General features: G+C 40.3%; 2 protein-coding genes across 6 annotated transcripts in view; one reads left to right on the top strand and one right to left on the bottom strand.

Moving 5' to 3' along the window:
* Nucleotides 1-27,259, bottom strand: part of RAPH1 (Ras association (RalGDS/AF-6) and pleckstrin homology domains 1) — a 108,436-nt gene that overhangs the window by 75,020 nt on the left and 6,157 nt on the right. The window lies entirely within an intron of this gene.
* Nucleotides 21,977-22,300, top strand: LOC133378086 (putative Polycomb group protein ASXL2). The gene has a single exon (XM_061612875.1). It carries the CDS (start codon nucleotides 22,043-22,045, stop codon nucleotides 22,298-22,300), a length of 258 nt encoding a protein of 85 aa, XP_061468859.1. The 5' UTR covers nucleotides 21,977-22,042.

Below are 27,259 nucleotides of genomic sequence, written 5' to 3'. Positions count from 1 at the left end.
GGAGGGTTTCATGAATTGGACTATGGAACAGATGTACACACATACATTTTCCCAGGTAACACATGCTGCTATCTGCTATTTAATGATTTTTAAAGACGTTATGCATGACAACTACTCAATTATTGTAAATTCTAAAATTTTCTATTAAGCCAAACTGAACTTTGGGGCTGAAAAACATGAGTGAAAACCAGACAGGAGATTTAAAATATACAAAATGGAAATAGATTGCCTTCAAGTCAATCTCGACTTCTGGCGACTCTATGAATAGGGTTTTCACGGTAAGCGGTATTCAGAGGTGGTTTACCATTGCCTTCCTCCAAGGGTGAGAGGCAGTGACTGGTCCAAGGTCACCCAGTGAGCTTCATGGCTGTGTGGAGATTCGAACCCTGATCTCCCAGGTTGTAGTCCAACACTGTAACCACTACACCACACTATCTCTCTTTAAAATATACAAGAGGTTAAAGCAGCACAGGTCGGCCATATTACTATTTGTTAAACACTTGCAGATTAGCCAATACACAAAAATAAAACCAATACTTCCAGAGTTACTATCTGAAGACACCACCTGGGAGGAAATAGGGAATCAAAATTACTGAAGTGTGGAGCTGGAAAACCACTGAGAAAGAAATCATAGAATAGGCTAACCTAGAAGGCTAATGGAGGCATGACGGTCAGTAGCTGTGAAAAACAATTAGGAAATTGATTGCCTCACATATCTACACAAGAAACAGATTTCTAGAGGGAGGCCAAGTTATGTACCGAACAAGACAGTAATCAGGATTCAGGTCTAGGCAAAATGTTGACCTAACACTAAGGCTATTTTTGTGTGGTGTAGAAGACTTCCTGTTACATAAATAAGGACAGAAATTAGTTCAGGATGAGGCATATATTCTGGGGCAGCCAAACAACCAAATAACAGTGAAGACAGATTTTCTAACAGCGCCACTTAACATGGCCAAAACCTTAGTCTCAAGGTTTGCTAAACCGTTTCAAAGGTCATAGAAATCTAGCAGCCAGCTCCCTATCCCCAGATGTCAACATCTTGGAAAGCACTTTGGAGAAAGGGCTAAGACAGATTTGAACATTTCAGTCTTACCCTTCCTGCCAAGCTTCCCTCTGGAAAAAACTGGGCAAAAAAGGACACAAATAACTGGCTGCACTGGCAAGACAAGAAGTCTTCCTTTCCCTGCCAACCTCAGGTCTCTCCTTCACATCACCCATTATTGACAACATCGAGGGGAACAACAGTAATTGGAACATCAGATACTGCCTTATACCTAGTCAGGCTTTTGTCCATCTAACCCAGTATTATGTGTACAAGAGTTGGGGAACCTCCAGTCCACAAGTCTAATTAGGCCCAATAGGCTTTGGAGGTTGGCCCACCCAGTTGTTTTGGGTGAACCACAGCTCAAACTGTAGCTGGAAAGAAAGTATTGGGAGCACACTAAGTACATTTCCAATTCATCCCTTGCAGCCAAAATCTGACACTTTTTGAAGCACGTTCTTCTGTCATCCTATAGGGCAACACAAAAAGACACCATATTGAAAAATGCTGGCTGGAATTGGGAATGCACTTGAAGTACACTCCTGATTCTTCCTTTGCAGATTTGGCATGAATTCAAACTGTTCAAGCTGGGGCAGCAAACGAAGATTCTTCCTTCACGGCTGCAGCTCAAACTTTCCAATGCCTGACACGTGATTGACACGTGAGCAGTACCACCCACCGGTCAAAGTAGCCCACAGATAGCTGGTACTTCTGGATTCAGCCCTCTGCCAAGAATCAGATCCAGTTTCCCATCCCTGGTTTACACTGAGTGGCAACATTTCTCCAGGGCTTCAGACCGGAATCTTTCTCAGCCCAGCCTGGAGATGCCAAGGATTGCATATAGAAGAGTCCCAGGTTCAAGGTATGTGCTCTGCCACTGAGAATATTATGGACTGCTGAAGTGTTTGTAGCCAAACACAACACACAAGCTTAGATTGTAGGCCATGTACTCTTCCTAGACATGTGAAGGCGAGGGGAAAAAAAAGGGAAAACGGGCCCCCCACCAAACCTGCAGTAGACACACGGAGAGGGCTTTCTCTAGCACTGTCCATAATAGAGATGGATTTGTCAGCAGTAAAACAGATCTGCAGTAAAATATTCTATGACACTACACATGATCTTGTGAGATAGCCCCTTAACTGTGTTAGCCAAGGACAGAATTAAGTATTGTTTCCTGGCTTTCTGGCTTTCCCCCCTCTTTTTTCCCTGCCCTCCCACACACAGAGGGATGCACATCCACTGTTTATAGACCAGCACTATAATAAAAACCACAACTACATTTCGATTTGTGCATGCAAACTGGCATCTAAATGAAAAGACAGATGAAGTTGGGTGTCATCCACATTCTACTGATGCCTCCACCCAGATCTCCGGATTGCCTCCCCAACAATTTCATGTACACATTAAGCAGCATAGGGAAAGAAGAAATTGGAGTAGACAAGGCTGGGGCAAGGGGGCGACAAGGTCGGCCCCTGGCTGAGGCCCCCGAGGGACCCTCCCTAGAGTGGGAGGGTAGTGCTTCCATTCTGTGATCCACGGCAGTGGCAGCTCCTGATGCTGCCATGGATTGCGGAGAGGGAGCTCCCATATAGTTAGCGTGGGCCATGCATGCCCCACCTACCTCTAAGTGCTCCTGTGGATGATGTGCATGCTGCACACACATGCCTGCCATCAACCAAGATGGCAGTGGAGGCTTCCCTAAGGGGCTGATGCCCCTGCCGCCACCTTGGTTGATGGCAGGCATGCACACATAGCACACACGTCATTTACAGGAGTGCTAGATGACCTCCAATAGCATCTGTCATGAACCACCCTGTTCAGATCTTGTAAGTTCAGGTTTGTGGCTTCCTTGATGGAATCAATCCATCTCGTTTGGCCTTCCTCTTTTTCTACTCCCTTCTGTTCTTCCCAGCATTGTTGTCTTTTCTAGTGAATCATGTCTTCTCATGATGTGTCCAAAGTATGATAATCTCAGTTTCATCATTTAAGCTTCTAGTGACAGTTCTGGTTTAATTTGTTCTGACACCAAATTATTTGTCTTTTTCGCAGTCCTCCTTCATTTTGGTCCAATCCCTCTTTCCATTTGATATATTCTGCATACAGTAGGGCCCCACTCATACGGCAGGTTCCGTTCCAGGCCCCTGCCAAAAAGCAAAAACCGCCAGAAAGTGGGGCCCTACTCAGCTGTAGCACGCAAGCTCCCCGCCTTCCAGCCAACTGCACTCCAGCTGATCAGCTGTAATGCAGCACGCTCCAGCTGTAGCATGCGAGCTCCCCGTGCTCCAGCTGATCAACTGTAGCATGAAATCAGCTGGAACGTGTGAGCTTCCCGCGCTCCAGGTGATCAGCTGTAGCGCGGGGAGCTGGCATACTCCAGCTGATAGCTGTCACCTGGAGTGCGGTAGCTGGAGCTCCCCACACTACAGCGGATCGCCCCACTGGCACCGCCATATTAGCGGAATGCCGACAAGCGGGGCACCGACAAGTGGGGCCCTACTGTATAGATTAAACAAACAGGGTGATAAAATACACCCGTCTCACACACTTTCCGACGTGGAACCAATTGGTTTCTCCATATTGTCCTTACAGTAGCCTCTTGTCCAGAGTATAGGTTGAGCATCAGGACAATCAGATGTTGTGGCATCCCCATTTCTTTTAAAGCATTCCATAGTTTTTCATGATCTAACAGTCAAAGGCTTTGCAGTAATCTATAAAGCACAGGGTTATTTTCTTCTTATCCTACATATGTTCGTGATATGATCTCTGGTGCCTCTTCCCTTTCTAAATCCAGCTTGGACATCTTGCATTTCTCACTCCATATATGGCAAGAGCCTTTGTTGTAGAATCTTGAGCATTACCTTACTTGCATGGAATATTAAGGCAATAGTTCAATATTTACTGCATTCTCTGGGATCCCCTTTCTTTGGAATTGGGGTGTATATTGAACGCTTCCAGTCTGTGGGCCATTTAGCTTTCCATATTTCTTGACAGATTTTTGTCAAAATTTGGACATATTCAGTCTCAGTAACTTGTAGCAACTCTATTGGTATGCCATCTGTTCCTGGTGATTTGTTTCTTCCAAGTATTTTAAGAGCAGCTTTCACCTCACACTCTAAAATTTCTGGTTCTTCGTCATATGGTTCCTCTGTGAATGAATCTGTCATCCTGGCATCTCTTTTATAGAGTTCTTCAGTGTATTGTTTCCATCTTTCTTTTATTTCATCTCGGTCAGTCATTGTGTTTGTTCCCCTGTTGATAATTCAACATCCCTACTCAATTTCCTGTTCATTTCTTTAAATCTTTTGGAACAGGGCTCTTGTTCTACCCTTTTTGTTGTCCTCTTCTATATCTATACAGTAACTATTGTAATAGCTCTGTTCCTATGTACTAGTCGCTGTATTGTTGCATTTAGGGTTCTGACTGTGTTTCTATCTCCTTTTGCTTTCACTTTCCTTCTCTCTTTAACCATTTTAAGATTTTCTTCAGTCATCCATTGAGGTCTTTCTCTCTTTTTAACTAGAGGTATTGTCTTCTTGCATTTTTCCCTGATAATGTCTCTGACTTCACTCTGTAGTTCTTCTGGTTCTCTGTCAACTAAGTTTAAAGCCTCCAACCTGTTCCTTATTTGATCTTTATATCCTTCTGAGATGTTATTTAAATTGTATTTTGGCATTATAATTGCTTTGTTGTTCTTCCTTAGCTTTACTCTGATTTTCAATACGGCCAGTTCATTATCTGTACCGCAGTCTGCTCCTGGTCTTTGTTTTTGCAGAAAGTATGGAGCTTCTCCATCTTCTGCTAGCAATTATATAATCAATTTGATTCCTATATTGACCATTTGGTGATGTCCACGTGTAACGTTATCTTTTCGGTTGCTCAAAAATTGTGTTCACAAGTAACAAATTATTGGCTTCACAGAATTCAGTAAGTCTTTCTCCTGCTTCATTTCTGTCTCCTAAGCCCCATTTTCCCACAATTCCTAATTCTTCTCTGTTCCCTACTTTTGCATTCCAGTCCCCTTTATGAGCACCTTGTTTTGGTGTGTGATCAATTTCCTCCTATACTTCTGCGTAAAAACTCTCCAATTCCTCTTCTTCTGTGTTTGCCACTGGATTATAGACTTGGATGATGTTTATGCTAATAGGTTTCCTGTTTAATCTCATTGATATCGCTCGCTCAGACCTTGCGTTGTAGCTCCTAATTGCTTTTGCTACATCACTTCTCACTATTAAAGCAACCCCATTTCTTCTTAATTTCTCATTTCCTGCATAAAATATTTTGTAGTTGCCTGATTGAAAATGTCCCATTCCCGTCCATTTTAATTCACTCACGCCAAGTATTGTAATGTTGATACGTTCCATTTCTTGCTTGACAATTTCTAACTTTTTCTGGTTCAGTACAACTCCGGACTCTCCTTTCGCATCTGTGTGCATCAGCCTCTAGGCTTCCTTTCGGCTTTGACCCAGCTGCGTTACTCGTACTTGTCCTTTGTTCTTCCCCCGTAGCACAATTAAATGAAGCTATAATTTGGAAGTAAACCCCACTACAAATTATTTTAGCTGAATTAAGTATATGCACCTTATTTTCACATCTTCCCTCCTCCCAATGTTTGTTGGATGGGTGGCCCCCTAGCTTAGCAGAGGTTACAGTCCCTTTTATTGCCTCAGGTTGCCACACCTAAGCTTATCTGGGATGATCGAAATTTCAGATTACCCTAGTTTTTACTATTTAAGTTATTCTATCCCTATGCCCTCTTTCTGTTTGCCACTACATAAAGAGGCAGATACCAATGATGCAAGTGCCCATTGTTTTTCGTTAATGTGGCAAAAAATGTTAAGAAACTTTCACCTACTCAAACATTTTTCATACAGCATATTCTGATAAATGCTGGAGCATGCATCATATACTTTCCTTCCAATAATTTCCATCACTACCACCACTTTTTCTTTGCCAGTCTTGTTTCCCTTATCCCCATAAATATTATCTTTATAGCTGCTCTCCATAAGATAAGAGCAACTGCCCCATAAGTACACCCATTGTTAGCTCAGAAGAGACAGCACCTTCTGAACAAAATATCAACCACTTCATAATGTTCCTCTAAACAAACTACTGACTGTTGTTCAAAAGCCTGTTAAATTTCTTAGAGGCATGCAGTATTACACCCATATCAGTCTATGAGTTCTGAATCGCTACCTTTCTCATTTCAGGCTTTAGACTGGTCTATGCAGTTTTACACTGCATCTAGTCTTAATGTTCAGGGGCTCAACAACCGAACTGTATGACTGCTTAAGCATACCTTGCCAAACATAATGTGATGCAATATTGTTGGCTTTGCCAAAATTCTTTTCAAACATTAGTAGCATCACCATTGTTTGAACATGTAAAGATAAATTTTAAAATGTGGAAGTAAACCCATTACAGATCACTTTTATTCATCTAAGTGCCCTGCATATCTGGATTATTTTTCTTAAATGTATATTTCTGAATATAGCCTGCAAAAATACAGTACACAGAATATCAAAAGCATATAAAGCAAGTACATTTCAAGTTTAGCTATTTTGAAAATTATATTGCACTCAGCTATGACAGCATTTTAAGAGACACTGGTTGTATCAGCACAGATGAACGTACTGTTATATATGATGATGTCCCGAAAGGCTTCTTAGATCAAACATCTAGCAACCCTGATTAACAAATTGCTCCTCTGTGAGCAACACAGGAGGCCTTAAAAGGAGATGAAAGTGCTCCTTATATCACTGCACGTTCTTCTTTCTGTTAATATAAATACTGTACCCCATTGCTTATGTTCTGTCTATTGCTAGCTCTTCTATTTTACCATTAACTGAAATCTAAGTAAGCACAATCATATTATAAATGCAGGCTGATATTAAGCTGACAATACCCAATCAGAAAACAGAAGTTACTGAGCTAAGCCCACATGATTCACATCTTGAAAGAAAAAGAGGGGAGCTATATTTGCACACTCTGCAACAAAGGAATGACTGCAACAGTTTAAGAACAGTTAACTTGGAAGAAAGTTCAGCTGAAATGGGGCTTACTTAAAAGCAGATAAATTTAGCATCCGTAACCCAGCATAAAACAGATATATATGTGTGCGTGCACGTATATGATATCCTCTTTATATAATTAGAAAGTTTAGCCATGAAATTAGCAGCCAATATGTGGTACGGACGTTTTCGTCAGCCTGTGACTACAGCACTCAACTTATTGTACTGTTTTCCTTAACAGAACTCTGTGAGATACAGCAGAAAGTGGAACTGATGCATTAAACCACCTCATAAACAAGATTCCACCTGTTAAAATTCTGACATCATTTACATTTAGTTTCAATAAATCAAGTAAAATATATTGTAATTTAATAACTGTCAGTTTAAAATGAAATTTTGGATGATTTCTATTTTAGGGGGAATTATCTGTTTTAGAAGTTTTTGGCCTATAAACAGCCAGCTTATAAAGATTTAGCTTTCTAAAAAGCCATCAATAATAAACACCCTCTTATTCTTGCTAAAGGGATCCTTTATATAAGGATTTAAGTGGCAATTATGTGAATGTTCCGTTTTTTTAGATTCCTTGGCATGTGAGACATTGTTGGCTTGTACAATGTGGGTACTTATCCAGTAAAACTCCAGAGGAGTTGCCAAATTCCTTTCAACAAGGACTCAGTATCAGCATTTCAACTGTGGTTTGTTTTTGTTTTTATAAAAGATGGACAGTCTTCTAACGCTACAATAAGAACAACTTTTCCTGCACACAGTTTATATGCTATATATAATTATAGTCCACTACCACTAAACCCAATTGCAATCCAATTCAAGTTTGCAATTAAGAATTCTTGTTACTCTTAACAGTTTTTGCTGAGTTATGGCTCTTGCATGTCTAGAAAAAACAAATACTTCAAAGAACCATTAAAACAGAATAGTGCGTCCATGCCTTCCCCATTTGCATTTGTGTAAGCCTACAACTGAATTTTTAACCAATTACAGTAAAGAACACTTAATCACCAATGATACCTGCTCACATTCTTCTCAGTGCGGGACCACTTTCCCTTGTCCAATCCAGATACTCCTCTAATCAATCACATTTCAACAAATCTGAACAATACTAAACTTCCCCCTGGTGCCTCTAAGGTCCCTTCTAACTCTTATCAATCCATGATTGCCCTACCATTTTTGTTCCCATTCTACATTCCCAAGTTCTCTTCCCACTGATTCTCAACTGTATAAACTTCACAACACGATATTTCCCAATCATGTATCCTCTCTTACATGTGTAACCACTGCCTCAATTAACCCTTTCCCCAATTCTTAACATGCCAACTCCTGCAAAAGGTTTGCAGAACTTGTAACCCAACAAAGTGGACAATCGTGTCTGATGAGCCATGAGGTCAATAAACCTTGTTTTCTTGCCAGCATGTGACTTGCAAAAAAGTGTGATAAAACACAGTACATGGCTGGTGGGGTGAATTTAGCTTGATAGGTCATGAGTTGTGCAGGCCAACCCTACACTGTCAGAAGAGTATCAAAGCCACCCCATACTACAGAACTCACACCAGAGGAGGATAGCATAGCATGCCTATACCCTTCTCTATCATTTTCCTAAGCCAAATACACAATTGGCAATATTAACAAAAGGTAAGAATTGTTCAAGGATCTTCTCTATTCCCATTCCTGCAGCCTCCAAACTACCCACAAATGCCCCCCTAAAATACCATAGTTAGTTAGCCATGTGAGGGTAATCACCCAAGGGCCAAAAAAATCTTTACGTAGGCCTTCAGAAAGTAGAGATAGTCAGCCCCAACAAGAAAAACTCAGGCACTGGTGACAAGAGCTGCTTGGGCTGGGTTCTGCAATCTTCAATATTATTCAGTGCCTATTCTTATAAGCCTTTAACTGTAATGATGAATTACCCAATGTTTTGCTTGCCAGCAATATTAAACCTTTAATTGTAAACATCTACATTCTAAAATGACTAACAGATGATGTTTGTATGCCTCAACACTATACTCATATCAGAACAGGCAAGCACAGAACAGGGGCTGGTCTGATGACTGGGTCTAAGCTACAGATTCAGTACTTCTTCATCCTCTGACACATCAATTACCTCTTTAATGTCCTGGTTGTGGCAAACGTCTGGTTTGCTCTTGTTCTTCAAACCAGAATGGGAAACCATAGTCCAAACCAATTCTGGTTTGAAAAACAAGTACAAACCATAGTTTGCCAATTCAGATATAATGGCAAGCTATGGTTTGCCAAAACCAAGAAGCCAAGGAAGAAATTAAAGTGTGAAGGGAAGAACTGCACAAGCCAAGGCTTAGACACAATTGCCAAACCATATTTAAAAGTCAAACAAGCCCAAAGTCCCAGGGAACAGTTCTCTCATTTTGATAAAAAGAACCCTGCATCAGAGTTGAATGTAAACTGGATTATATATACACATTCCTTCAACATAAGTTTAATATAGCCAAAGAGTGTTTATTTTATTCCTTTATAAAAAGGTATGATAATTGCACCCTTCCTTTTCTTAGGAGACAGATGAAGCACTTTCCCCAAGAATGGACAGGGAGCAATTTCTTTGCTGTTTCCTACATGGGAATCCACGGGAAAAAGCATTTTTACAACTAATGCGTATCAACTGTACATGCATTTCTTGGGAAACTAATAGCCCAATCTTGGGATATGGTTTATTTGAAAGTAAACCCAAATGAGTTCAATGAAATTTAGTCCCAACTCTGTATATGTAGGATTGAAAGTCAGGATTCAGGTCTCACCACATTCCCAAATCTTTTGTGCAAGATGAAAAGTAGTACTGAACACTAACCACATGACAAATGTCACTCAACACAAACTCATGTAAACTGCATCATTACTGAAGATGTAAAGCACTAGCATTATTTTCAAGAAAACCCCCTGAAAAAGGCAAGTTTTTCCTACTGCCTATACTGCAAAAAGTCCAACATAAACCACTGGCTGAATAGTCTGGATACATTCCTTTTTGCACCAACATATTGCAAACAGATTTTAACTCACATCTATGCATGCGTGTATGTAATTTTCTTCTTAGTGCATGTGCAGAATTAGTTCGCATGCAGCTACTATACGGGGGAAGGGGGGAAGAGAGAGAGAGCTCTTACACTGACAGTTGCAGCCATAATTGCCATCTTTTCTCCTCAGACACTGCCCAATCCCTACTCTATAGCAGATAGAGGAAGGCCAGTAGCAGATTTGTTGCTGTCTACATACTAAGCCTTATTCACTAGCAACTTTTAGGTATCAAGATAATGTGGCATGCTGTCAAAGCCAGCCAACCTTACTCTTCTGTCACTGCCCATAAAACATTTGTTTCTTTTTGTTGAAGTTATAGAATTTAGCACACACCAAAGAGATCTGAAAAAAACACATTGCATACACTATCTGCAGATTCAAAAATATGACTGTTTAAGTAAAAACACCAGGATGCCAGAAGACAACACCCGTAATTTTGAATTCTTACCTGCAATAGTCTAAGTGAACCATCCTTCCTGCATAATTACCTAGGTAATTATTAAGCAATGACAGTGTCACAATAGTTGAACTTTGTAGCTTGAGGCAAATTGAATTCTTTTTTATTCAGTTTAATAAAACATAGCCCTAAGGATAGTTGTCATTCTGCTTGGTCTCTGAATTATTAAAAACAAAAAAACAAAATGCATACATACAGGTTGGCTGGCAGAGTTATAGCAGTATCCTTTTTATCAGGAGATACTTATTCCCTAAGCCAATGGCAAACAACTTGGTCAGTATAGGCAGTCATACTACAAATATGGCACAGAACTAAGATCTGGTTCTCCTGCTTTTGTTCTCCCCTATTCCCATTTCCTTTCCACCCTTTTCCAAGGCTGCAGGTCTCCAGCACCTCAGTTTCTACTATATTAGTGAGAATGGTGTTATTCTTTTCACTCCTTCCCTCTCCTCTGTAGATCCTAACTCACCTAGTCCACCTGACCCCTACCAATGACTCCACCTATCAGTCATCTTGGGTTGGGCAAGCCAGCCTCATTAGCATGGGTTCCATATATTCAGGATAGATGACCATCTGAGGGGACTGAACTTCAGTGGGCAGCAGGGGCAGCACCAAGGGGAGGCAAGGCCTCCCCAAACAAGGAACTCCCCCCCACCTACTATATTTTGCCCACCTAGAAATATACTTTGCCCTTCTGTTTCACCCCCACCCTGAATTTTTCTTCTGGTGCTGCTACTGGTGGGCAGAAAGAGCATATGACCCAGATAAATGTTGGGGATGAAGGAAAATTTTGTTCAGCCTGCATTTTTAAGCAAACCAACCGAATTCACACCCTCTGACCCAACAGATGGAACGGAACATAACTATACTTTGGATTTTATAGTTTTACAAATTTTGTGTTACAGATCTGTTAAAAATATACCAAAATGCATAAAATATGCCTCTTTTAGGATAAAATATATTCAGAAATGTGAATACATATTATCTATCTATCTATCTATCTATCTATCTATCTATCTATCTATCTATCTATCTATCTATCTATCTATATTGAATAAAATGCATATTTAAATATGAATTTCCATACAGATTCTGTTAAAATCATAGATTAGTGCACAAACACGAGAGCCAGTGTGGTGTAGTGGTTAAGGTGTTGGACTATGACCTGGGACACCAGGGTTTGAATCCCCACATGGCCATGAAGCTCACTGGGTGACCTTGGGCCAGTCACTGCCTCTCAGCCTCATGAAAACCCTGTTCATAGGGTTGCCATAAGTCGGAATTGACTTGAAGGCAGTACATTTACATTAGTGCACAAACAAGCCAGAATACTTATGAATATGTGCAAAATAAAAATGAAGTGAAGACAGACTGATCTGTCCATCCGTAATAAATTTTACTTTTTAACAATTTTTTAAACAAACCTCACAGGGCCACTGAGAAGGCCTATTGTCTTGTCCCAAACAACACGGCTTTCACCATAGATGAGAGATGAAGAATCCTGTACCCAGGGCCAGCACCAACTTGCCCCAGGCTTGCAGCCTGCCTGCATGTGCCATCTACCTCTTCCAATGCAGTGAATTCTGGCTACGCTGCGCACACAAGCCTACCATCAACCAAGATGGCAGTAGGGGCTTCCCTAAGGGGTCAATGCCTTGGCAGCCGTCTTGGTTGATGGCACGCATGCGCACTATGCACACACACATGCCTGCAATTAACCAAGATGGCAGTAGGGGCATCAGCCCCTTAAGGAAGCCTCAGCGGCCATCTTGGTTGATGGTAGATATGTGCACACAGCATTCACCACAATGGAGAGGTAGGTGGGGTATTCAGGCAGGCGTTGCAGGCCTGTGCGGTTGTATGGGGGGCGCCTGGGAGCCTCCTTTGCGATCCGCGGCAGAGTCGGGAGCCAATGCTACAGCGGATTGTGGGACGGGAGCACTACCCTCCCACCCTAAGCAGGGGCTCTTCAGGGGCCCTCAGCCAGGGCCTGACCTGACTGCCCTCTGCCAGTACCTGCGTCATTTGGGTCTTTAATCACCAACAACCAATGCAGGATAAGTGCAATATAGTCCCATGGATGAGCTTCCACCAACATCCTTGCTGATGCATTCTAAACTAACCAAAGCTTCTGCAAACTCTTCAGAATGGAAGAGAGCCACTGCAACAATCAAATTTGGATTATTAATTTAAACTATGTGTTACCATGAACAGGGCTGACCTCCTTAATTGCTCCATTTAGATCTTTATTAGTATTTTTAAAGTCTTCTGGTAATTATGAGCAGCAAGGTGCTCAGCCCAGCCAGCCAGCCAGCCTCTAATCAACTCACTGAAAGTGAAAATGCAGAACCATGCTGCTTCCAGCTTCCACGTAGATCAAGCACCTATATGTAAAAAAAGGATCTTAGACTAAAACATTCTAATGGATTGTTTTACAAGGGACAGTAACTTCATGATAATTCTTCACCAAATCACAATTCTACATCAAGTTAAAGCAAGTATGAATGGAGAGGAAAGATGCTCTTATTTATGCCCTTAAACAATAAAAAACAATATTATGTCATTTTAACAGCTGTACAATATATTGGTGTGGTTCAGGCAGATTTGTGTGTGTGAATAATATCCCAAAAGAACAATTATTTTCCTTTCCTCAAAAATATCCTCCTTGGCACAAAGACATGTGTCTACAGAGAATTGCATAAGCCAATTCCAGTACATCAGACACAGAAATTCAGATTGCCTTTAAACTTGAAAAACTGCCCTATCAAATTCACTTCACTATCCCAGTTTGGATAGTCATATCTTGGTTTTGCAAGTCAAGATATGAATAAGACTTTTGACTGCACACACAACTCTACTGTTGGCACAAGCCACAATTAAACCAGGAAGCCTCCAATTAACCACAGTTTCCCATTTTGCCCAACCAGGAAACTATGGTTACCAGCTTCAGAACAATATAGGATATTATACAAGGGTTTTAAGTTGCTTTGTTGCTTGTGCTACAAAGAGAGAGGCAGACAAAAAGACCGTACTATGTGTAAGGGTGAATTCATGGCTCACATTATTATGTTGATATATGATAATCAGAACGAAGCCACTGAGTAAAGGGTCAATCTGGAAATACTTTACAGTGGTTTTCATACTTGAAATAAAGAAAAGAGAAAAATAGTTTGTGCAGGTAAAAATAGAATCTAAAACTAGTATTTAGAGCTGATTAGCAAACCCTAGTTGACAGTTCATGATCACTATAAACTATAGTTAACATATGTGCTGATGTAACACCAATTAGTTAAGGCCAGCAAGGGAAGGGCTGGTGGAATTTGCATATGGCAGGGCAGAACTAGAGAATATATAGAAAGCCCATAATCATTGCTGTTGAGTACCAACCATTTGGAAAAATCAGATTTAATGTGCAACTAAAGCAATTATTCAGTTGCACTGATTAATCAAGTGAAGCCTTAAAAAGCATTAATAAGAATGATCTAGCATAGAAATGTGGCCAAAAAAGGTTGAAGTAATTAAAATTTGGATATTAACGTCTTACAGTTGTACCAATCTGTATCAACTAGCCTCATTTCCTATAGATAAAAGTTGTGCTATCTGGTCCCATAAACAATCAGAAGCAGACAAAACAGAACAGAAATGAATGGCATCTGATAGGATGGCATCTACTGGCCTAGCCTATTATAATCATTCTATCACAGTTACCCTAAAACTTCTACATGCTCAGGCATAAAATAAACACAAGTAGGGTTGAGCATTTGACTGGTCAAAAAGAATTGCTCAGCTGACTGGTCAAATAATGTGAAATACCAGTCAAATATTTTTAAAGCATTCAATTTATTAGATTCTGGGCAAAACTGTACAAGTGTGTGTGAAGCAAGGAAGAAAGATCACCCTGGAGCAGAGGGGGCACTGAAAAGCATTTTGTCCAGTCCCTCCCAGGAGAAATCATTGTTGCACCTCGCACTGGAGAGATGTAAGCAAGCCAACAGGCTGTGATTGAGAGCCTTGTTACCTGGCTTATTGCAATCAGCTGGGCAGCAATCTGACTATTGCTGCTCCTTCTAGGACTGGAGCTTTTTAGCCAGACCTGCTGGTGGGCCAACAGCAAGCACTCCCTTGGGCTCACCACAAGGACGTCACCTAATATTGTATTTTTGCTGGCTCTTGCCAATTAAGGTTTTTTGTTTTTGTGGGGAGAAGTGTGAGATTCTATGGCCAGGCTGTATATTAATTTGGAGGTATTGATTCCTACACCTCCCTAATATTGGGGTAGTTTTTAGTTCCACAAGCGAGAGATAAGTAGGTGGTATTTATATGAGGCACTCAATCTTATAATAGTTTTCTTCTCCTTGTAGTGGGGGTGGGAACAATAGGTGAAATGTTATAACTTGGATGTTCGAAAGTTGGAGAAAGTGGTTTCTATACTCCCTAGGGATGACAGCCCGGTGGGGATAGATTCCGACCACCAGCACCACGAATGATAGGCTTGCTATGAATGTTTATTGGCGGAGAGGGGTTCTGTGTATTGTTGCTTGCTTTGCAGGTCAGTATTTGCCCAGGTTTGTCTGGGTCTCATGGTGTAGACATGCAAGTGGGTTGTTGATTGAGGATCTGAGATTGAACGATGAGAATGATTGCTGACTGCAGATACTGCAAATGTACTGAGTGAAGTTTGAGTATATTGGTTCACAGCATTTATGAGTTTCTGTGGTGAGGGTGTTGATTATGTAAGAGTGTTCTTGAGTAGAACTGAGTGGAATATATATTTCAACTGTACTTAGTCTTTATTGTATGGGGGCTGGGAATTTAATTGGACTGGTTTATTTAACTCCATTGACTGGGCATATGCTGGTTTGGAAAAGAGTTATTTTCTCTTGCTTAGTTGTCAATTACAATCTTTCTGGGAAACAAACTTTGTGGTCATGCACTCCCCCCTCCCCTTATATGGTGTTGTAAAGCAGGAATATATTAAAACATAGTTTGTATGTGTGTGCCCCAACCAACAATGTATTGTTTGATTAAGCCCTCCAAATTATTATTATTATTTGTTAGATCAGTTAGTCGCTTGCTACCCTAAGGTATCCAAACAACTTACAGCATTGTTAAAAATACAAATATCATACAATAAAACAGCAGCAATAACGTCCACACAGTCACAGGAAGCTTTGCCAGCACATTAATAACAAACAGTATGATCCTAATCTATCAAAAGCCTGGGGGAAAAGGCTCTTTACCTGGCATCGAAAATATGTCAATGAAGGTGCCAGGCAAACCTCACTGGGGAGCGCATTCCACAGATGGGGACCTACAACTGAAGGCCCTCTCTCTTGTCACCATCCTCTGAGCGTCCCTCAGAGGGGGAGACCTGGATGAGGGCCTCAGAATAAAATCAGAATTACAAGCTAGATGAGATCTGATCAGTCAGTTGATCAGTCTGTCAAGTTTTTAAATATATATATATATATATTTATTCAATATCAACAACACTTTTATGTAACGGAGTCACTACTTATACCAGTCTGTCAATCTTAAGTGAGAGACACATAAAGTTGTGTCCCAGTGGTGCCCTTCCATAAGCAGAAGGGCATTCTATCTAGCAACAGCATCTACTAATGGAAGAGGAGGGGAAGCTATTTTTGCCAATTCTTCCTTCTCTCTGTAGCCCCCAATGCCTCCCACAAATCTGTTTGAGGGTTCCTCTTGAGAACAGATTTACGGGTCCCTGGGGGAAGGGAAACTGGCAAAATCTCCTCCCCTCCTCCTCATTACCAGATCAGCATCTGCCTCTGCTGAAGCAACAGTGCAAGGAGTACCAACTGGATCCCATCCATAAGCCATGTTCACACAGTGTTAAACTATGTTGACAATCCTCAACAAGCCCAGAACAAAGGTTCAGATGCACATGTTCCCTAATCCCTTTTTCCTCCCAAATGTGCCAAGAGGAGAATTTCTGACAAGTTTAACTTTTAATGAATATGGTTAGTTTAATTAGCCAGTTTCATAACCCATAGTTAAGTTGATTTCCTATGTAACTGACCAGCATTGGTTTTAAACCAGGATTCTTAGTTCATACTTAATGCTAAGCCTGAGATTCTTTAACAGTGGAACGAAGTAAAACTCCACCTTTGGCTGTGCAGCTTGTTGAGGCTCATCCATGTAGTCGTAAATGATGGGTGCCAACAGGCCCATAGACTGCATTCAGAACAATCATTTAAATGATAAACCATCAGAACTAGGAAACTCTTAATGGCCTAATGTCAGTTAAACTTTTGGTCTGCAATACTCAATATTGTTAAGGGACACTCCTGGTGCAACTCCAAAGTTTGAGGAGAACATATGTTAAATACAGACAACTACTGCTGCCCAAACAAAAGACTGGCCATTGCATCAGAATGGAACCAAGCGACTTTTCCTTCAAGCTCACTATGGTTCTTCAAGACCCAGGACATTGCCTTAAGTGGGCAAGAAAGTCACCCCAAAGATCCAAACCTTGCAGGAAGACAGGAAGAGTTGTCATTTTTGTCCTCCTACCTGGCCTGTGTCATTAGGGTACAGATCTAGGAGGCTGCATACGAAACATCATGAGCAAAAGAATGAAAAAAGTAAATTTGTGCCACGGCAAGGGCCCCAGCTTTGGTTCTTTGAATTCAGAAAGTTGTGTGTTTGTTACTTTGGATTAATTAATACAGAGTACAAAAAACCCACATGCATTGGGAGGGAAGATATGGGCCATTTAGACGTTGTCCTTTGCATCGGAATTGCTTTTTAAGATGTTTTTAAAGCTTTTTCAAATTTTTAAAATGTTTTTAAGGTGTTCTATTTTAAAGTATTTTGTTTTTAAGATGTTTTAGAGTTCTTTTGGTGTTTTTGTTTGCTGCCCCGAGCTCCTTCTGGAAGGAAGGGTGGAACAGAATTTTACTAATAAATAAATACATATGAACTTTTTTGAAATATGGAGACCTTTCCTGACATGCCCTGGAAGTATTTCAGAATCATTGAAACCACAACAGTACAAATGCTCTATTTACACTGGGTGAGGGCCAATGTTTTTAGTTAGTTTGTTCATATTTGTATTCATGCATAAATATAAAATTAAAGTTGGTAGCTAAGAAGCATGAATGCAACTGTTGGCTGTTGCACTACTTCATCTCTGGCCTTATCTTTACATGGAAGGAGAGCGTGGGAAGTGTTCCTTTCTCCTTCACTTTTAGAGATAACTGCATGTCTCTACTATTGCAATAAACATGCAATTTTGAAAAACTATCCAAACTTTCTATCTAGGGACTAAAACTGGGACTTGCACATGTAAAGTCTATCATTGTGCTATGGCTTCTCCATTGATTGCCCTCTCCCCAATATTAGAAACGGAAATAAGATCTTGAATGCCTGAATAGTATTCTTTTGTACATAAATCTACAGGAGAATTAAAGCTTCAATCCAGTCAAGGCATACAAAACCATCTTCTGAGGGCATATAGCACTGCCTTTCTATATCTCTAATAAGACAGGAAGGTTTGCTCATGAAGACATACTGAAAAGGATTTGAGAACTCCAACTGATTCTGGCCACTGATATACTACTATTTTTAGGAGTGTTCTTCTATTAGTACTATCTCCATAATTTACCAAACAGAATGTCATTGTCTCGACTATATGCAATGGTCAACATAAAAGATGACAAGACACCATGGTACATCTTCAAAAACAAGGCAATTTCAAAGGAAACAGCTGACATCAACCATTATAACTGTCTGCCCTCCTTTCTACTATTGGTTGACAGAGGATCTGAAAAAGGCAGTACTTAAGCTGCATCAAACAGAACAATTGCAGCACAGATCTTTTCCCAAATACCTCTTCACTTATAAAATGCTGTTACCATTTCACATGGTAAATGGCCTGGTGAACACAAGCTCTCCACCAAGAAGCTGAATACACTCAGTGATCACTGAGGTTTGCCATTTACTTTGCAAGACCAAATTACCGGTCGTTTCTGGTTGATTTGGCAGCCACAAAAATAAATGAAGTGTTTGAAGTCTTGGATCAGTCTTGCCTTCTGTGGGTCAGTTTCAGTTTGTGCCACCTACCAATGCAGAAGGCGCATGACAGCAACCAGTCGGGGGGGGCGGGAGATGCTTTTTCTGGATATTTATTCAGCCATAAGAAAATGTTGGGTATAGCTAGAACTCTCTTTAAAAGATAATAATCCAGGTATGCATTCATCTTGTACCACAGGAAGAAATGGTACCTGGTAATGAAAACCCAGTGATCTGCTACTAAAAGGTTGCAAGGCAAATATTTTGCATCCATGGTTGGCAACTGATTTACATATGCCATTAACTGAACATAGACTAGACAGTAAATAACAACAGCTCCAGCCACTTACTGATGCCTGCACAACCAAATATACAAAATGTTCTTGTGGCACTCCTTCCTAACATGAATAGCAAAAGAAGTTGTGGTACAGCCTTCCCTTATACTGGGGAGGATTTATTTACTTACAACATCTATATACTGTCCAGTAACAAAGGTTCTCAAGGAGGTGTACAGTAAGAATTAAAACTATAAAACATAAAAGTAAGACATAAACATGAAATCTAAAACAGAATAAAATGGTTACTGGGCAGTACAGAAATGTATTAAGAAATGTAAGTAAGTAAATGGCTTGTACGCCACACACTAAAAGATTACCTTCCTCATTACGTGCCTCTGTGGTCTCTAAGACTGACAGAGAAGAACACCCTCCTGACTGACAAGGTCATCTGTGTGCCAAATGCATACAAAGAACTACACTGAGCCACTTTTGGTGGTTGCCTCACATTTTAAACTTCCTTAAAGTATACTGAGCTGTGGATGACAGTCAAGAAAAGTCTCTATTTGTGAAGAGTATGCAATTTAGACAACCTAATAAAATATACCACTGTGTTGTGTGAATCCAGCTACTACTGACATAATTACAGTATGTACTCTCTGCCATAACTAGAACTAATGTAGTTTTTCCTTAGAATGAATGGCTTAGAGACGAGTATTCCATCAAAAGGTAGATCTTGACATAAATTTCTCACTTTGGAAAAGCCAGCATATCCACATTTTATTTAAATTAAAGACAGCTGGACGGTTTTATGAAGCAAGGATAAAAATAGGCATCTATCCAGATGACAGAGGGATACCCCTGCCAAACAGTTTCCCTTGTGAAACAATCAGCTGCTCAGTAGTACTTTATCCACTCTCAAAGAAAAAAGGTATGGAAAATGCATCTTGCATGCAAGTGCCAAGGAGAAGAAAACACCCTAAACCAATGAAATATCTGTATGATAAAAAATATTATATAAAATTTAATTATATAAGCCAGAGGAAAGAAAGGAGGATTGTGTTATGCATTGATCAATCAACTGGGATGTAGGATTAATGGCTTATATTGCAATATTTTTAGAAAACATGGAAGGTGAAGAGGAATAATTAGATCCTTGTATCTCAACTATTTTTAATGGCAAGACAGAACAAGTATCCATACTCTGGCAAAGCCACTCACTATTGAGAAGCACTTTTCTATAGCATAAATCCTGAGAGCAGCAGAGTGCCCTTCCCCCTACTTTGCTTCATTCCATCAAGAAAGTTTGAATTTCATATTTATTTTGAAGAGTTGCTACATATTATGGTCGAACACTATTAAAAGGACAAGACAGACAAGATATCTCTTTGATGGTTATGCATCCCTCCCTCCCTGTGCAAATGCCTTGGATTTTTATATGAAGTTATAGCGAAAGGCCGGGGAAGGAACTGGCAATCCCACCCCATATATACGATCTGCCTAGTAAACGTCACAAGACGTCACCCTAAGAGTCGGAAACAACTCGCACTATAAGTGCAGGGACACCTTCACCTTTTTTATAGCTAAATCAGGGTTTCTTTGGCAACAATACGTGTATTGCGTGAAAGATTGCAAACTACAAAGCAAGAGGGGATACAGTCAAATATAAAAACTTAATTTTATTAGGGTTATAGGCTATCAGCTACATTGGTCATTGGTAATGAGTGGCTTTCATCAACCCCCCCCCCAACATTAGTTATGTAAAAAAACAAAAAAACAAAAACGTGCAATTTTCAAATGTGAGCAACAAAATAATAAAACAATTTGGCAAGTACAATATGTGAAATAAAAATCAGAGAAATGAAAATTTCACAATTATTGACATAATGCTGAAGTTCTCTTTCATAGAATAGTAAGAAGGGGCCTATAAGGCCACTGAGTCCAAGTTAAAGCATATCCAATAGGTGGCTGTCCAGCTGCTCTTGAATGCCTCCAGTGCTGCAGGGCCCATTTTATCCTGCTGCTCTAACAGTTAGGAATTCTTTCCTGATATTCAGCCAAAATCTGGCTTCCTGTAACTTGAACCCCTTAGTCTGTGTCCTGCACACTGGGATTATTATTATTATTATAATTTATTGCCTGCTCTTCACCCAAAGGTCCCAGGCGGGTTACAACAATTTAAAAACATATAATTAAAAACAGTTAAAAACAACCTAAACAACGTCGCAGAAAATAGGGACTTTTGAGCAATTCCATGCCAGCCAGGTAAGGTCCTTCTCTCAAACTTGAAAACTCAGCAACAACAAAGCAACTTCTTGAGGGAGTTTTTTTGTCAGACAACATCAGATTAAGAAAGAGATGCAGCTGTTGTGCTGCTTCACTTTTCTCTGCATAACCATTAATGCTGATCTCCTACATTTCATGAATATTCTTTAAGAAATGACCCACTTAAAAGGGAAAAAAGCCAGAGGATCAATTTTAGAAATGGTCAAGTTCTCCTATTATACCTACCACTTGCATTTTTCCCTATAATGGCAATTTGCCATCTGCAGTTTTCCTTGATGAGCATCCGAGTAGCAAATGGAATTTAACCTTGTCCCTGAACCAGCAAAGCCATGTGAATATCTACCATGTACTACTGCACTGTGTTTATCACAGACACGGTGTAGCTAGGATGGGAAACCTTGTACAGTCCAAGGGCTGAATTCCTCTCTGGGAGCCTTTCAGGTGCCACATGTCACTGGTGGCCAGGGCTAGAGACAGAAATTAGTACAGCAATCAAAACTAATATTACCTTTGTACAATAGGCTAGTTTTCACACATACTCACCCTCCCAGGGTTGATAAAAATCAATGATTTATTTTTTTAAACATAAAAAAACAGATTTAATGTGGGTCAGTTGGCGGGCAGGCTGAGGAGGCGGAGCGGCGGTGGAGGGGAGGGGGAAAAGGAAGGCGTTGTCACGTGACAGCTAAAGGATTTCCCAACATGGCGACTGGGGGAGCCGCGAGCCGCAGGACTTGAGCAGTCGCCACTGCGGAGGCCGAGGCCCGCCCTTCCTCTCCTTCCTCTCCCTCCCGCGAGAGAGACATTCGTCCTCGGGCACGCCCCCTCCCCTCGCGCCTTCATTCATTTCCTCGCTCGCTCCCGCCGCTGCCCGGCCGCCATGAGGGAGAAGGGCCGCAAGAAGAAGGGCAGGACCTGGGCAGAGGCCGCCAGGACGGTCCAAGAGAAAAATCCGAACACACCTATGAGCCATAAGGAGATCCTTCAGGTTATCCAGAAAGAAGGCTTGAAAGAGATCCGAAGTGGCACTTCTCCTCTTGCCTGCCTGAATGCTATGCTGCATACGAACTCCCATGGGGATGAGGGCATTTTCTACAAAGTCCCAGGGAGGATGGGCGTCTATACACTGAAGATTTAATGTAAAACATTTTTTTTTATTTAAATCAGATTTCAAATTTTTCTTAAAACATTTACTAAAAAAGAGCCTAGGTCAAAGATATCATTAGGAATACTATTTATACAACTATATTCTATGAATATGTTAACAACAATTTTTGGAGATGGGAGACCACATGCAGAATAGTACTGATCAGATTATGTACATGAAGTACACACTCTCACTCACTCTTGACCTTGTCTCCCTCTGAGTGCAAAGACAGAGAAGGTGAATGAATAGAGAATGTGGGGAGATGGAGCAGATCTGAACAAGGAGGAGACAACTGAAGTGGTAATCCAGCTTTTTACAGCAGTAGCCTCTTCTGCAGGTGTAAAGAGATTTTTTTTCTTCCTCTGGACTAACTCATTCTAAATTGAGAAATAAGTTTATTTTTTAATTTATATCCCACCCTTCCTTCCAGAAAGAGCCCAGGGCAGCAAACAAAAACACTAAAAACACTCTAAAACATATTAAAAACATATTAAAACAAAACAGCTTTAAAAAGATCTTTAAAAAGAAAAAACAGCTCTAAAAACATGTTTAAAAAGCAATTCCAACACAGATGTAGATTGGGATAAGGTCTCTATTTAAAAAGCTTGTTGAAAGAGGAAGGTCTTCAGTAGATACTGAAAAGATAACAGAGATGGTGCCTGTCTAATATTTAAGGGGAGGGGATTCCAAAGGGGAGGAGCCAGAACACTGAAGGTCTGCTTCCTATAGTTTGCAGAATGGACCTCCTGATAAGATGGTATTTGAAGGAGGCCCTCACCTGCAGAGCACAGTGATTTCAGGTATCCTGACCCCAAGCTGCATAGGGCATTTGGGAACTGAAAAAGCAGAAAGCTTGTGTTTCTTTTCCAGACAACGAACAAGGAAGACAAAGGTGAAGAAGAAGACTGAGTTAACTCTACCACCCAATATTTTAAGTTTCTCATGTTGATTTGGTTAAAATTGCCTAAACTTTGTTTTATAAAGAACTTCACATTTATCTAAAAACTGAAAGTTACCCATTCAAAAATCCATGTGCATGTTTTGTTAATGTTGTTGTTTGTTGAAGAAGAAAACAAACTATAAGAATAAACAATTAGTACAATTTAAAACCCTGACTGGTGGTGATTCTGGCACATCATAACAAAAATATCATGGCTAATTGAACAGTTGGAGCCGATCCATCTCCTGAATGACTTCACAAGTTCATTCTGCTTTAGTACTAACACGACCAAGTTATCATCCTATTTTTGATGAAAATTAATCTGAAAACAATTTGGAATAATTGCTTAGTGTGGATTTACCTTCTAATGAAACCTACATCTCTGAATATGTATTAAGGTTATATTAAACAATAACGGACTTCTACCAAAAACGATGATTAAATAGAATGTCACTGAAACCCAAAATCAATTATTGTAAAGTGACATTGGTTTTATGTTGGGAAATGCTTGTAAGAAACATTAAAATCTGAAACATGTTGCTTGCATAAGTATTCAGCCCCTGTGCTCTGGAAGCTCCCAGTTTACACAGAGGAAAGAAACTGCCCTACTGAGGACACAATTACCTTATCATTGGCCTCTACCTGTGAACTGTTAAAGCTGCTATCATATTATCAGGATAAAAACCCACTGTTGAAGGATCATTGGTCAGGCTGTGGAACTGAAGGAAAATGAAGGCAAAAAAGCATTATACAGAAGTGAGAGATAATGTAATACAAGTGCATAGATTAGGAAAAGGGTATAAAATAATATCCAAGTGTTTGGATATCCCAGTGAGCACAGTTGGATCAATAATCAGGAAGTGGAAGCTGCATCACATCACCCAGGCACTGCCAAGAAAAGGCTGTCCCTTAAAACTCAGTGCTCGAACAAGGAGACTTGTGAGAGAAGCCACAGAGAGGCCAACAATCACTTTGAAGGAGCTACAGAGTTCTGTGGCTGGGAGTGGAGTAATGGTGCATCAGTCAACCATATCAAGAGTTCTGCATAAGACTGGCCTGTACAGGAGGGTGGCAAGAAAGAAACCATTACTCAAAAAGTACCATCTGAAAGCGCATCTGGAGTTTGCCAGAAAGCATGAGAGTGCCTCAGCTGCGATGCGCGAAGAGGTTTCATGGTCAGATGAGACCAAAGTAGAGCTTTTTGGCCAAAACTCAAAGCACTATGTGTGGCACAAAAATAACACTGCCCATGCCTCAAAACATACCATCCCTACAGTGAAGTATGGTGTATGATGGTGGCAACATCACGCTGTGGGGACGCTTCTCAGCAGGGACTGGGCATTTGTTAAAATTGAAGGAAGAATGGATGGAGCAAAATACAGGGAAATACTGCAAGAGAACCTGTTTCAGTTCACTAAAAAATGGAAGCTAGGAAGGAAATTCACTTTTCAGCAGAACAATGATCCCAAGCACAAGGCCAAAGCAACATTGGAGTGGCTCAAGAACAAAAAGGTGAATGTCCTACAGTGGCCCAGTTAAAGTCCTGATCTCAATCCCATTGAGAATCTATGGCACTCTTTGAAAATTGTGGTCCACAAGCGACATCCAACCAACCTGAACGACCTGGAGTGAATCTGCCAAGAATGGGCCAAAATCCCTCTGACGCTGTGTGCAAAGCTGGTACATACCTGCCCCCAAAGACTTAATGCTGTTATTGCAGCGAAAGGTGGCTCTACTAAATATTAATGTGTGGGCGTTGAATGCTCATGCAAGCAAAATGTTTCAGTTTTTTATGTTTCTTACAAATGTTTCCCGACATAAGACCAATGTCACCTTACAATAATTGATTTTGAGTTTGTGTTTCAAAATAAAATCATACAGAACGAAATTACAATGTACCATTTGTAATTAAGTAATATGAGAGCATTGCTCAGGGGTCTGAATACTTTTGCAAGGCACTATATAGGAAAGCAAGAGATGCTTCCGAGTTCAAGGACACATTCTACCCCGGCAAAACACTCAGAGGGTTTGAAGGAGGGCTAGTGGCTAGGGAGGGAGCTTGGCTTGAAGAGAGTCTCAAGAACCAGAGAGGCTTGGAGGGCCACTTTTGGCCCCAAACTGGAGGTCCCTCCCCCGCAATATGGCTAACAAGTGTGCTCAGTTATCAGTTGACACTATCTTTAATGCTTTGAGGGACGGGGAGGGCTCACAACTCCCGATGACTCCCTTTTGTAGCTCAGGCCCAGGATCATAACAGGTAAAGAAAGCTAAAATTTGAAAAATGTAACAATTCAGAGGCAGACTTGGAGTATGAACATTTTTGTATGTTAATAAGCATATTAAAACAATTTTTAAATGAAAGAAAATTTGAAAAATGTTACCCAAATAATTTAATGGTTCTGTAGTTCTCATCCATCATTTTAAAAATACATACGGTTAGTTCTAGGTTTCTAATGGTGTCCCTGTTTGATACATTTTTTCAAAGACAGCAGCCTACTTTTTTTTTTAATGTGAGAGAGAAAACTACACCATGTCAGAATGCCAAGAGATTACTAGATAATGCTACTATGTTATGTTCATACAGAGTTGTGTGTGAACCAGGCCAATAGCAGCAAACTATCACTAAACTTATTATAAACTGTAGAAGCAAACTATTATAATGCTTGAGAACGTTCACCCAAGATCAACTTATGACAATTGGTAAAACAGTACCCAAAAGAAGACCAACAGGACTTAGTTACAAATGTCTGTATACTGTTACTATATGGAAATATATCCATGCCAGCATAGCCAATTTATCACTGACAGGATACAAGCAATGGTTTTCCTGCTGGATGATATTATTGGAATTATAATTAAGCCAATTTGTTTCTCTGGACGAGCAAGCATGATCAAAAAAGAAAAGAAATGGTAGTACCAGTTATACAAGCCCATAGCCATAAAGCAAACCATGTACTAAATAAATGCACACACTCATAAATGACAGCCTAGCCTTTTTTTCTTTTCAGACGAGAGGCCCTGTAAACACGTGGCCTCAATATAAGCAGTGAACAAACTGTAGAACAAGAGAAGGGTGAAGTGTGGCTTGGAAAGAAAAAAGCTATTAAAGCAATGCTTGGTAAGGGAGTGGTACACACAAGATGGCCCCAGGGTCACATGTTGCTGGTTTAAATACGCCCTGTTTGCTAACATGTTTTCCATAAATGAACTCTAGCTACATAGCTCATTTGCACATGAATGTTTGTGTAATGGAAATGACAGGGAATCGTCTGGAGAATAATGAATCGTCTGGAGAATAATAAAACTGCAAAATATTTGACAATGCATTTTAGGACCATTTCAAGTGAAGATCCTCTGCAACAAGAGATGAACAGAACTGGGATAACAGGACAAAGCTGCCCTGCACAGGTTTACCACAAAACAGTGCCCAAGAGCAGCTTGAAGCTACTACCTGTTTATCAGCAACAGTTACATATTTTGATATTGACAGACAAATCTATCATCTACATGAAAATTGTGAATAGCACTTTGGGGGGGAAAGTCCATATGTAGAAAGGCTGGGAGAAGAGCTGTAAATGGGATAAGTAAAGTGAAAATGTAGTACAAAAAGACAAAGATGAAGACTACAGAAATTTGGTCTCCCTCATACATACACTGAATGAGAGCGCAATTTATGAGGAAATCAAGCTAGCTTCACAAGATAAAGACAATGAAACAGATTTTCAATGAAAGAGTAAGTTTCTCTACAAATAAATTTAGTTGCACAAAATAGAACAAATGGCTTTAAAATGCTACTTGAAAACAAATAAAGAATCTTGTGGCACCTTAGAGATTAGCCAGTGTATTATGCCATAAGCTTTTGTGGACCACAGTCCACTTCATTAGATGCATGGAGTGCAACCCTAAATTGGCAAGCACATATGCACATGAATAGGAGTAGAGATATACGGAAGTGTAATGCAAAAGAACAATGACCAATAGACATCCTGGCATTGGCAAATTAATACATT

The sequence above is a fragment of the Rhineura floridana genome, chromosome 2, assembly GCF_030035675.1.
Source record: "Rhineura floridana isolate rRhiFlo1 chromosome 2, rRhiFlo1.hap2, whole genome shotgun sequence".
In the NCBI taxonomy this organism is placed as follows: domain Eukaryota; kingdom Metazoa; phylum Chordata; class Lepidosauria; order Squamata; family Rhineuridae; genus Rhineura; species Rhineura floridana.
This window is presented reverse-complemented; position numbering and strand designations above follow the sequence as displayed.

Coding starts and splice junctions, on each gene's coding strand:
- LOC133378086 (XM_061612875.1), top strand. CDS start 22,043: ATGAGGGAGAAGGGCCGCAAGAAGAAGGGCAGGACCTGGGCAGAGGCC.